General features: G+C 32.0%; 1 protein-coding gene across 9 annotated transcripts in view; it reads left to right on the top strand.

Moving 5' to 3' along the window:
• AGTPBP1 (ATP/GTP binding carboxypeptidase 1) overlaps positions 1-13,412 on the top strand; it is a 229,603-nt gene that overhangs the window by 86,464 nt on the left and 129,727 nt on the right. For all 9 annotated transcript variants that reach the window (XM_078152680.1, XM_078152679.1, XM_078152676.1 and 6 more), the window contains 3 exons: positions 4,606-4,643; positions 8,659-8,867; positions 9,402-9,579. In XM_078152680.1, the coding sequence (XP_078008806.1) occupies positions 4,606-4,643; positions 8,659-8,867; positions 9,402-9,579 (425 nt within the window). The remainder of the gene's footprint in view (positions 1-4,605; positions 4,644-8,658; positions 8,868-9,401; positions 9,580-13,412) is intronic.

Below are 13,412 nucleotides of genomic sequence, written 5' to 3'. Positions count from 1 at the left end.
CAAATTAAATCCTTTCTTATAACAAAGAAAAAAAGCTAAATAAAAACAATGAATATAATTACCACATCTGACTCTGTGCATTATTCTTCTGTAAATACCCACTTCTTTGTGGAGAGGCGGGGTATGTTTTATTTTCCGTATATTCAGGAACAAAATTGATCATGACAATTACTTAGTTCCACATCCTTTTAGTGTTTAAAAAAGAATTTACATTTTTGTAGTCATCACATCCATTGTTCTTCTAGTTTTGCTTACTTGACTCTACCATCATTTCATATGTCATAGCATGTTTGTCTGAATTTCTCACATTTGTCATTTCTTACCGTACAATAACATCCTTTTACATTCATGTACCATGATTTCTTTAATGATTCTCCAATTGATGAGCACCCATTTGGTTTCTAGTTTTGAAATTTAAAGATAGATAAAAGAAAAATCTCAAATTGTAATTTCATAAACATAAATTAGCTTAAGAACTTCAAATTTTGTACAACCCTAAGTATTATGCATTGCAGAATAGAAAAGTCAAGTCGCTGCTATTAAATGAAATCTTTTCTTGCCATCCTTGTCTGAAATCAGTTTAGTTTGTTGGTTTCTTCGTTGTCATTGTATGAAGTGTGCGCATTAAATTAAGTCTTCCCTTTTTGTTACAATTATCATTGTTATTTTTTCCTTTCTTTTTGGTATTCTGCACATGTATCTTAAAACTCAAATTCCAGCCATTGTTTTGTTTCTTTAGTATTATCAGACAGTTCACAAGCTGAAACAATTAGTACTTCTTCTAGGTTACTGCCTGAATTAGGGTAAAAAGTAGGAAATTACATATGTGGTTATATTAATAAGATTGTCAGATAATGTGGTAAGTCAAACTAATTTTGCCAATGAGCAACATTCTAGAACTTAAGATTAGATTTAACAAAGCAAGAAAAAGGGCTATTTTCATATTGATATGAATGATGATCTTTGTGTTTATACTGTTTCTCTATTTGATCTTTGAAGTATTTTATAATAATTTTTCTATTTATTTCTCCCATTATCTTTTAATTGTTGTACTTTTTAGTCCTGGCCCATGCTACTAAGTTAAGCATTCTAGTTAAAGATATATACCTACTTATAATAACTAAAATTCATTTGGTGATATATATATTATTTCATTTGATATCTCCAGAGGGAAAGAAGAAATCTTTAGTATGGAAACATTACAATAGTAAAACATGTGTTTATAGCATTTTGCATGTACTCAGAGTCATACAGAAATCAGTAATGACTTAAAAGAAATCTTTTTTTTTTTTTTTGGTTAGGCAATGGGGTTAAGTGACTTGCCCAGGGTCACACAGCTAGTAAGTGTTATGTGTCTGAGGCCGGATTTGAACTCAGGTCTTCTTGAATCCAGGGCCGGGGCTCTATCCACTGCGCCACCTAGCTGCCCCTTAAAAGAAATCTTTAAAAAATTATATTGAATGCTCTATTTATGTATACGATGCCTGTCTTGCCTTGGCCCCCTTCATTTCCCACACCCACTTTCAAAGTGGTAAATTATTCAGACTTTTAGATACTGGTTCATGTTGACCTTTGGAAACCTTCATTGAGCTTTGAGATTATTACTATTGTTTATTAATGAACGCCGAGTGGTGAAGAAATGATAGATAAATTTAATTGAACTCTTGATCTAATATCTTTTCTTTGGCTATTTCTTGTTGTTTATTGGGCATTTAATCAAAGCTATTTTAATTGACTGTATTTGGTTGTTGGAAGGGAGGTGATTGATAGACAATTGAAGGGTGATATTTACTTTTAGAATTACTTTTTTTTTTCCAAGTTGCATACCCTAGTCTGGGATAAGATGGTCCAGGAAAGTGCTATAGACGTGTGTGTGTGTGTGTGTGTGTGTGTGTGTGTGTGTGTGTACACACGTGTAAAGGGGGACCCTAATCTTAGGATTAAGTGTGTGTGTGTTACCAAGTTCTGCTGTCCTTTGTATCTTCTTTCCCCCTAATGCTTGCTGCTTCTTTAAATTAATTTAACCATTTGCCTAGTGTTCTATCATTAACAGCAGCGTTCCTTCTTTAAGAGCAATAACAGCAACAATGATAATATTGAGAGGCAACATGTCGTAGTGGTTAGTTAGCTGGCTCCTGCATTTGAGAGATCTGAGTCCTCATCTTATTTTTATATTTACTGGTTGTGTGACCCTGGGCAAGTAACTTAACCTCTTCATGCCCATGAAACTCTCTGGAACTACACATTACTGAGCAGATGTGAAGTTGGGTTGGGAATGGGAATTTCTTTCCTGGGAGTTCCCCATACCAATGAAATCATAGTCTGGTCCAAAAATAATAATAGCTTGTGTTTTAATAGCAGCATAATGTTTATTTCACTTATTTAAAAATAGACCTAAAACTTAGGTGTGGTAGGTATAGGGTAGAATTCATGTGAGGAAAGTATGTAAAGAAAAAATGTATGAAGAAGTATGATATATTGGTATAGAGATAAAAACTTACTTATGTGGAGCAATTAATTAATTTAAAAAATGAATCTTAAACCTAGAATTTCTGTGATTAATTTTTATAATTTCTTTAAGCTCATACTTTCTTAACAAGAGGCAGAATTGTTTTCAAATACTTTTCTTATGGTTAAGCTAAAATGAGAAGTTTGTAATGTGCTTTGCAAACCTAAAGGCTCCATGTAAATGTTAGTTATTATTAAGCTTGGTTTTTATATTTCAATTGTAAATGAAAACATAATGCCTGCCTTTCACAAAACTTAATTTTTTTCAATTAATTTTTGTTGTTTCTGCTGCAATTCAGTGAAGTTATTTTTTGTTTTATCCCTTTTTTTGTTAGGTTAATACCATTCTACTAGACTATCCATACTATTCCATGTTAAGTTTTTCTGAATGCTTATGAAACACTTTTGTTTCTCCTTACTGTACAATTTTATCAGACTCACAGAAATTTCCTCACTCTAACTTAAATCCAGAGTTCTTAATGAACAAGCAGGACTTCCCACATTACAGTGTTGTAGTATCATAGATTTATTTCATTCTTCAACATATTATTTGCTTGCAGTTCTGTTCCATGTTATTCCAATAAAGTTAAATATATGAGATTATAATTCTAATTTAGTATAAGATACTTAGATCTCTACTGGTTATTGTTTATTATCATGAGAATGGGTCCATTAGAATTTCCTATTTGTATAGATAAACTAAATTTCAAGTTGTTAGGATAAGCTTTCTCATTCTCTTTCTGTCTCTCTGTTTCTCTTTTCTCTCTCTGTGTGTCTTTGTTTTTCTGTTTTTCTAGAGGTAGATAACACATAACAATAGTAAACATTTATCAAACATCAACCAAGCACATGTTGCTGTATTGTTATGTTTTTAAGTTCTGCTTCAGACCTCCTGCCCTCTAGTAAATGTTAACTAGCTCCACTTCAACTTTGATCACACTGTGTGCTCACAGAGCTTTTTGCCCATGTTGCACCTACACATTGTTCTTTAGATGTTTCATAAGTTTCCATTTTTTGTCTCCCCATTTGGATTTTAAATTTCTCTAGAGAAGGGCCTGTTGTTTTCTTCTCTTGCATACTCAAACATATGGTGCTGGATGTCCAGCTGGCCCTTAAATGCTTATTAACAACTGCATTACTTAAGCATGGGTATACTTGTAGCAACAATGACAATTTTTACTGACTGATCCTTTGCAGAATATTTATACTATGACTTGTATTGTTTAATATTCTTTGTAACTTGCTAATAGAAGTTATATTCTTAATGAAAATAATTGTGGCATATATAATCTCTTATATTTGTAGATGTTTCTAAATTCATTGCCATATTTTCCAGAATTTATTTTTCTTCTACTTGGATGAAAGGTGTGTGTTTTTCTTAATTATGCTGTATATACTGTCAAAGCTAGATGATTGTGAATAGATTTGCAATCTGTAACTCAGTATTTGTGCTCAAAGACAAGCACTGCTGATTTTTAAAACTATGATTTCTTCTAGAGATAGTGGGTCCTTTAAGATTTTGGTGACCAATAGTCTCTTTAGGGGCTTACCACTGAAAAGTGATGAGGAACTTTATGTGGAAGCTTCCCTTTCTAAAACAGTTTAGACTTCTTATATAAATGTCCAAACTTAAAAATGAGGGAGTAATATTTTGTAGTTGTAATATTTTGAATTTAGCAAATCAGAAATATTTCTGCAGAACTTACAGTTTATAGTGGCAGATTCAAGGGACTTTTGGGGCCAGGGACTGTAACTTTTAAAGCAACACAGTTGCTAGGTAGATTCTTACAGGCTCAGATTACCTACACAGTGAAAATCAGTTCCTTTGGTGTGCCTTTGGATAAAAATACTTAAAAGTAAGTAATTTTTCTTTTGGCGTGTTCTTCTTTTTAACTTTTGTCTTACTACATCTAATTTTAAACTGGATAGATGCATGTACTCAAAGTACTTTGAGAAACTATGTAAATAAGTTAAATAAAGATAAAATTTGGAATGAGTAATAGAAAAATAACTTGAAACATTTGTATGAATTTACTCTGTTGTAGACTAATTTTACTAGTTTTGTTGTTGTTTTGTGTTTTCTTCTTGTGTTGACAGGGTTGCTTTAGACACACTTGCTGCATTGCTAAAATCAAGTAAGTGTTTAAATACTAGATAATATCTTATAGAATATTCTATCATGTTAAACAAATTGGAAACTAGATTTGATTTAAATGTTCACTCTTCAGTAGTGTTAAAATTAAATAATACTCTTAAATAAAAAATTGATTTTTAGTTTTCCAGTTGTCCAATAAAATGATTTCATACATAATAATAAACATTGGAGCATTATGTCAATCTAGTGCATTGACTTGTTCTTAAAATGGAAACATAAAGAACAGCTGATAAGTACCTGACAGAGAAGAATGATTTATAAGAATTTTTATTTTAAGGACATCATACATAATTTTGAGCACTTCTTTTATTTGAAATGATCTGAACAACTTCTGTGTATACTTAAATATCTAAAACATGCAGCTTTCATTTAATCTCTTATTTGAAGGACTATTTTTCTCATATGATAATATAAAAAATTTAAGAAGTGTGAATCTTATTGTTTAAACATACATTTGCATTTTAATAAATTTTATTCCAGAAATAGATATTTCTTCATTTCCAAAATAGAAAGAAGAATGTCAGCTTAAGTAGTTCTTTTGTGAATTGCCTTTAACATTCTTGCTCAACTACTATGTCAGCTATCTAGTTCTCTTTTTCTTGCTATGTAAATACTTAGCATCTATTTAGATTAATGTTAATTCCCTATTAGTATCATCAGTCAATGGGAGTGTTATTTATTTAATACATAAGGAATAATTGGCTGATTAAAACTAATAGATTATTTAACCCCAACTATCTTTTTGATAATTTACTGACACTTGATAATTTTAACTTCTGATTAATACTTTAATGATGCTAGAAGTGTATGAACATAAAAGAGAAATAATTAACCAGAGCTGATAATACATGAAGTATTTGTAAAGGCATGAGATCAACTAATCATTCAGTCTGAACTATCAGTATTGTTTGGGTTGTTGAAATGAGGCAAGTATTATATAATAAATCAGTTTGCAATACCATTTAACTAATTGAGATTATAACATTATCTCTAAAGACAGAATCTCAGTATTTCTAGGATCTATGATTTGTCCCTGGGGAAACTTACTCCATTAACTTAGATTGCTGTCCTTGCCAGTTTCGTGAGATTCTGTGGCCAAATAAAAATTTGTTATCTTGTGGTCATCTCTCTGATAGTGAACCTCATTAAATTTAGTTAATCTGGTCCTTGAACAAGAATATGAACTAGTACTCAAAACCTGCTACAATTTTCCATTCTTGGCATAGCCTTTGAGAACCATTGTTATTTCTTTGCCACAAGGTGGCATTCGGTTATGATTTTAGGTGGAAATGAGTTGTTTACATACTGAAGTGTGCCACTGTTTTCTGAGAACTGACCTTTTTACATTTTTCTTTAGATTTGCTTTATCAAACTTGATTTGGCACACATTTAATTTAATATGGATAAAGGATCAAAGGTTGTCCTTAAAACTATTTGTAGTGCTCTTTACTACAGCCTGTAGTTACAGTGAAGGTCTCACACATAGGTAGTATGAAACAAGAGAATTGATGCTAGATGGTTCAAAAGGAGTTTTCACTTAGGGGTGTCATTTGGGAACATTTTAAGGTAGCCTTGATTCATCACTAAGATAATAAAGTGATTACTTTTAAAAGAGAGATTATTGATAATTCTGATTAGTAGGTGATATAAGTCAGCAGTTCTCAGACCTCTTGAATTAGGCAGCCTGTATGCATTATTTTTTTTTCTGCTTCTCTTTGTTGTTCTTAATCTAAATAGACACTATGTATTTATGTAGTAAGAGAAACAGAACTAGATAGCTGACATGGTGGTTGGGCAAGTTGATTAAAGGCAGTTGATAAAAATAAAAAAAATTAAAAAGGAACCACGTAAGCTGATATTCCTCCTGTTTTGGAAATGAAGAAATCTTTATTTCTAAAATAAAATTTATTTCACTGTATATTTATGTTTAAACAATAGAGGGAAGCTATGTGACACTTTTAAAAGTGTTATTAAAGATAACTTTAAAAATTAAACAGTTGTAAATTATTTCTGATTTAAAACATTTAAAATATATTTAGATGTTGAAAAACTCTATTTTCTAAATTGACCATTAAAATTTAGTACATTAAAATAAATGAAATACATACTGTACATGCTATTGCAGATATTTAGAATATAGGAAGATATGAGGCTCAGGAGTTTCAGTAGCAATCTATATAGTAGGTATGCCAAAGTGTGGGTGGGTGCTAGCTAACTCCTGAGGTGAAATACCTTAAATCTACTTTTTTCCCCCTGAAATATAAGTGAATTTTATGCTAAACCTTTATGTACACGAAGATGCTATTAATATTCCAATAAGAACTTTCCCTGCATAGGTATATAAGGCTGTTTTTTTTTTAAAAAAAAGGGGAACAAATTAAAAAGCAAAAAAGGAGAGCAACTTTTAACACTTATAGTGAAGAAGAAAGCAAGGCCAGATCTTGGAGTAACTGAAGATCTTATCTAGAAGTAAGAAGTAGCCCTCCTCCTCAACCCAATCTGTGGTGTACACCAGCAGGAGGAACAGATCCCTGGCACCTAAGCAAGTGATTTGACTCTTACCTGAATTGACCAGTTAGGAATATGCCAATTAGACCAAAAAAAATCAGGTAAATTAATTTGAAACAGTTGGTTGTGTATGTAAACAACCATTTCTGTATATATTAGGAATTTTGTCACAAAAGAAGAGATATGATAGTTTCTGCTACATCTCATGATGCATCCCGTGGGTTCTTTTTTCTGGCTAGCCTTTTCCTCTTTTGGTTATAAATAAAAGTTCCAGTTGTTGAAGTGTTAATGATTTTTATTTTCTCAGGGCTCAAGTATTCCCCAGGTGTATGTAGGTTAGCATCTTTGGTACATTTGGTACTTCTTTCATATAGCTAAGAATCCTAGAGCCTAACTCTGTGACCAACTTCAGGGTCTACATCTCTTAGAATCATTTAAAGGTCACAGTGGACTAGGGATAAGGTTAGTATTTCTGATAAATATATATGTCATGCAAATTCATCACATTGTGGATGCATTTTTAACTACCCTTCATTATAGCAATATTTGGATCAGTGTATTAGTGGACTAAAATTCTCTTTTAAGTTATTTTTAGTAGTAAAGTGCCTTTACATTAGGTGTGCTGTTCAGACTTGTTAATTTGTTTAGTGTGTGACAACAAGGCTGATGAAGTGTTAGGTCAAGACCCCTTCCCAATTTCACCCTTTAATATTAGGATCACTTTTAAAAAAGTCAGATATTGTTGATTCATTTCTTGCTAACTTTAGTTTGATAAAGCAAGGCATTTACAATCTTTTGCAACTATAATTTACAAGTTAAATCAACAGTGATATTTTTACATGGATGATTCAGAAATGCTGCTTCTCTGATCATTTTCTAATTGTTTAAATTCCTAAAAATGTTGGCAGTTTAACTTTAAGCTAAAAGAAGCATGACATATTTACACAATTGGTGAAGACTTTAGAGAATAATTAAGCTTTTAATGAGGATAGGTTCACTCAGTTAATAGTATAATAGAATGAGTTGCCACTATTATAGTAATGATTTTGCATGAACTATAAGCCATGTAACCATATAGCAAGTTAAAATTCTATTTAGTCCAATTCATTGTAGTCAAGTACGTGTGTTCACAAGTTTCATAATGCATGAAACTTTTTATTAAAGGAAACTTTTTTGAGATGACCCTGATTCTAATATAGAGATCCTTATGCTAATAAATAACTGAACAATATAAAGAGATCTCTGGGAAATGTTGTTTTCTATTTACTGAAGCTTGTCACATTTACATAATAGATGAAAAAAACATTTTAAAACCCTGTTGCTAAAGATTTCTTTAGAAAATGTAATGTTAGAAGAATGCATCATGGTATTGTATACAAATTGGGTTTGCTATATTAAAAGAAAAAAGCAATCATTCTAACTCTGTTATGTTCTGCAACTTTTTCTTGTCATCTTCAGTGTTCTTTCTTAATTTTCTCTTGTTAAAGAAACAAATGCCAGGAGAGCTGTAGACAGAGGATATGTCCATGTGCTTTTAACAATTTATGTAGATTGGCACCGGCATGATAATCGGCACAGAAACATGCTCATCCGGAAAGGAATTTTACAGAGTTTAAAAAGTGTTACAAGCCTCAAGTTGGGAAGAAAGGCATTTATTGATGCCAATGGGATGAAAATTCTATACAACACTTCACAAGTAAGTTACTTCTTAATTTCCTTTTCTTAGATTCATATACTCAAGATTGATTTTAATTATCAGAAAAAGAAATTTATTTAAGAGGATACTAGTCAAGTAATCATTAAAGTAAAAACTTGGTAGCAGTAACTAAAGGCAAGTGTTCAAATTTTTTTTTCTTACATGTAGCATGAATATTGTTAATTGCTTTTTGACCTTCCAGTTAGAAAATTAGGCTCATAAAGTCTCATAGAAGATGATGCTTGTGGGTTTACAGAATTAAGAGGCTTTGTGAATGCACAAATAGAATAAGATTAGGTGTAGCTTTTCTGTTCCTACGTCTATGTAATTTTCTTTAAATATCAGAATTTTCATATTGATGATATAAAGGAACACTTGCATTCATAATGGACAGAAGTATTTAAAATTATACTTTGATATAAAATAGATATTTTTAGTGGAAAATGTCAGAAAAAAGCATTCTCTTCTGAAGATATCTAAAATTAGTTATTCATGGTGATTACATGGTGTTTTTTCCCTTTCCTTTAAAAATAGGATTGCTTGGCAGTCCGGACTCTTGATCCTCTCGTCAACACGTCCAGTCTGATTATGAGGAAATGTTTTCCTAAAAATCGTCTTCCATTACCAACTATTAAAAGTGCTTTTCATTTCCAATTACCAGTTATTCCTGTGACTGGACCTGTGGCTCAGCTCTACAATTTGCCACCTGAAGGTATGGTTCACTACATGCTATTCAGTGTTGTTTTTATATTTTTGTCTACTTTCCTTGTGGTTGAATTGAATAGAAAAAGGAAGACTTAATATAGTAATCATACTTTATTTCATTTAATAGTCACCTGTTATTTTAAAAAGAGAGTTTGAGTTTCTTTCACATTGCCAGAAGAATGCTATTTAGTATAGGGATACATGTTATATTTATGAATGTGAATTATAAGACAATTTCATTAAGTAAATATAACCTAAAACTGTTTTAAATTGGTACTTGTGATTTTTAAAGTATGTGTACATATATTATTAATATATAATCAATGAGATCAATTGCTGCATTTTTAATACTTTTATTAAGGTATTAAATGAACTAAACAGAATTTTGATTAAAAGTCTTATGGTTTTCTGTCTCCCTGAAGGCATTTATTTTAAAAATTGCACCTGACTTATGTGATTAAAGATATAAAAATATATATATTTTTGGTTTAGATAAATCAGTGACTGAAATTGTTTTAGTTTTGAACTACGTTTGTGTGTGTATGTATCAGAAAATGAGAAGTGAAATTTCAAGAAATCTAAGATGACTGAGATTTCTTAATTAGACAATCAGTGAAGCAGAAAATGTTTTGGAGAAAGGAATATTGGTTGGGTATGCTGTGGTTTTTTAAAGTTTTTTTTTCTCTATCTGCAACAAATAAAAGAAGAAGAAGTTTTGTAATAGTGCAAATGGTGCTAATAAGGAAAAAGCAGAGTTTAAATGTTAAAGTAGTAAAATGATCATACATTTAGATTTAGGCCATGAAAAGGTCTTAGAGGGCATGTGATCCAAAATCAATATGATCGCCTTGATGTAGACTTTCCTAGCAATGATGCATTCTGTAGTGCATGCATACGTGCCTCTTTCTGTGCAACTCTTGTCCACATTTTCTCATAAGCTCACCACCAGAGGTCCATCCACTGAATGTGCAGGGATCTTCCTTTCTTTCTTTTGATATTGTGAGAATGCTGGTGGAGCAAATGTGTCATCCAACAGTATCTCATACTTTCATCATGTGACTAGTTCATCTTTTTCAATTCTATGTTTCTTTGATAACTTCCTTTGCTCTTCTTCTTAGTACCTTATTTACTATGTGTTTTGGCCTGTTTATATCTACCACATACTTTTCCATTGTTCTCTGAATAACATTGAATTTTAATTCTTTGAAGTCATGTTCCATGACTTTCAGCCATACAGCAGTACGAGTAGAATATTTGTATTTTGAAAATGAGCCTCTGTTTCAGAGAGCAGTTTGGAGTCATTAAAGGAGCTTTGCCTTTTTTTCTTCAGAATCCAACTAACTCTTTTCCTTTTTAATCCTGGTACTAATTCATTGTTAAATTTTCAGGATATATACCAAGTGTGTATCTTGATGCATATTCTTTCTGTTGTCCATCTAATGTGTATCAGAGTCTGGACATAGGCATTCTTTGTTTGCTTGACTTTTCCTATGGGGATGATTAGGCTAGACTCTTTTGAATGATTATGGACAACCAGGAGGCTCTACAGTGTTCTGAGACTTAATACAATCAACTTAATGTCGTTGGCAAATAGGAGTAATTAGAGGATCTTACCAACTATAGAGAATCCCTCTTCAATTTGGACTCTGTGCTAGATCTCCTTAACAGTAATGAATATATTTTAGTGGTAATAATAATTTGAATTGTATTATTATCTACACATTATTCTTCTTAATATTTAATGGATAAATCTGTAAAAATTCCTAGGATATCCGGAAGTATTTTATTGTGGAAATGTATTAAAATATTTAAATAACTTTCATGGTAAAAATTCAGTGAACATATTATGTTCTAATGAGATGTTTTATTTAAAAGTGCCTTGAAATTTTTTTAAAAAAAACCATTATGCAGATATAAGGAGTGCTGTGTTACTATTGTCTGACTGTGGTTAGCTTTCTGTTTACTTTCACCATCTAAGGTTTTATGGGTCCATCTTCTGGTTAGACCTTATGAATAAGTAGTCTCTTTTCCACGTCAGAACAATAACAACTTTCAGAATAACCTTTTGAATTAAAAAACAAACAAACAAACTATTCTTTGTATAAAGTACTTATTTTGCCCGGTGTATTGAATTATTCTTAGTACCAGTCTCTCGAGTCTTTTTTTGTTCATTTTCTCCAATAGTCATTTTTTTCTTATTTTTATTTTCATATCATGTATCTGGCTCTTGCTTATAAAATTATTTTAATTTTTGATCCTAGAGGTATACATTCACTAGACAAAACTAGAAGCATCAATCAGTAAATCTTTATTGAGTTTGTCTTATGTTCCAGGGAGAAGGAGGGAATAAATATTTCTGTAGCACCTTATATGTAACAGGCACTGTGCTAAACTCTTTATAAATATTGTCTCCTTTGATCCTCACAACAACCTTGTGAGGTAGGTGCTGTTATTATCCCCATTTTACATTTGAGGAATCAGACAAACAGAGGTTAAATGACTTTTCCAGGGTCACATAGCTAGTAAGTATCGGAGGTTGGATTTGAGTTCAGTTCTTCCTGATTCCAAGCCTAACACTCTATCTAGTATGCCACCTAGTTGTGGTAATAGGTTATACAAAGATGAAAATGACATATTCTGTTTTCTCAAGAAGCTGATATTGTATTGAGGGAGACAACTTCTGCATATATAGGTGTATACTACACGCATGCACACACACACATATACACACATATTTATATATACATGAAGTTTTTTGGGGGAGAGGGCACTATTAACTTGGGGGATTAGGAAAGGCTTTATGTAAAAGTTACCACTTGAATTGAACTTTTGAAGAAAACTGGAGATTGTAAGAGGTAGAAGGAGAAGTATGAGGGACAACTTGTGCAAATGGAATTAAGAAATTGAGTGTTGTGTGTGAGTGACAGCTACATGCCAGTTCAATTTTACTATATAGTGCATGAAAGGGAGTAATATATAATAAGGCTGGAAAGGTGGTTTAATCTGAGTGGTGAAGGAATTTATATGTAAAACGAAAGAGTTTATATAATATCCTATAGAGCCATTGGATTTTAATGAGCAAAGGAATGATGTGGTCAGACTTGTGCTTTATAAAAATCATTTTGGTAGCTATGTGGAAGATGGATCAGAAGGAGGGAGACTTGAGGCAGGGAGAAAAGATAGGAGGCTGTTATAGTATTGACTAGGTAAGAGATGATTAGATTCTGAGCTACAGTGGTAACCATGTGAGTGAAAAGAAGGGAAAATATGTGGATGTTTTGGAGGTGAAATCAACAAGACTTGCTAATTGACTAGACATGTGAGTTGAGGGAGAGGAAAGAGTAAAAATCAACTTTGAGATTATGAACCTTCCCAACTGGAAGGATGGAAATGTACCCTAGGCTGAAATATGGAAATTTGTGAGAGGGGTTAGTTGTAAGGGGAAAAGGGGAGGAAGAGAAAATAAGTTCCTACTTGGATACGTTGAGTTTGAGATGCCTTTGGACAATTAAGTTGATCATATCTAGTAGATATTTGGTGATACACGACTGGCACTTAGGAGAGAGAATTGTGCTGGATATATAGTTTTAGGAGTAATCTTTGTAGGCATGGTAATTAAACCTATGGGAACTGACCAGGTTAGCAAGTAAGAGGGTGAAGAGAGCAAAACTCAGTAGACATAGCCTTTGATGAGCCAGCAAAGGAGATTGAGAGAGCAATCAGATAGGTAAGAAGAGAATAAGAGTAGTGTCACAAAAACCCAGAGAGGAGAGAGTATCAGAAAAGAACAACTCTTATTTTCTCATGAACAAAATTCACTAATATGGACTTTTTATATGT

This window comes from Phascolarctos cinereus, unplaced genomic scaffold, assembly GCF_003287225.1.
Source record: "Phascolarctos cinereus isolate Bilbo 61053 unplaced genomic scaffold, phaCin_HiC Scaffold_4;HRSCAF=312, whole genome shotgun sequence".
NCBI classification, from domain to species: domain Eukaryota; kingdom Metazoa; phylum Chordata; class Mammalia; order Diprotodontia; family Phascolarctidae; genus Phascolarctos; species Phascolarctos cinereus.
The sequence above is the reverse complement of the archived record's forward strand: the minus strand, read 5'-3'. Positions and strand labels throughout refer to the sequence as shown.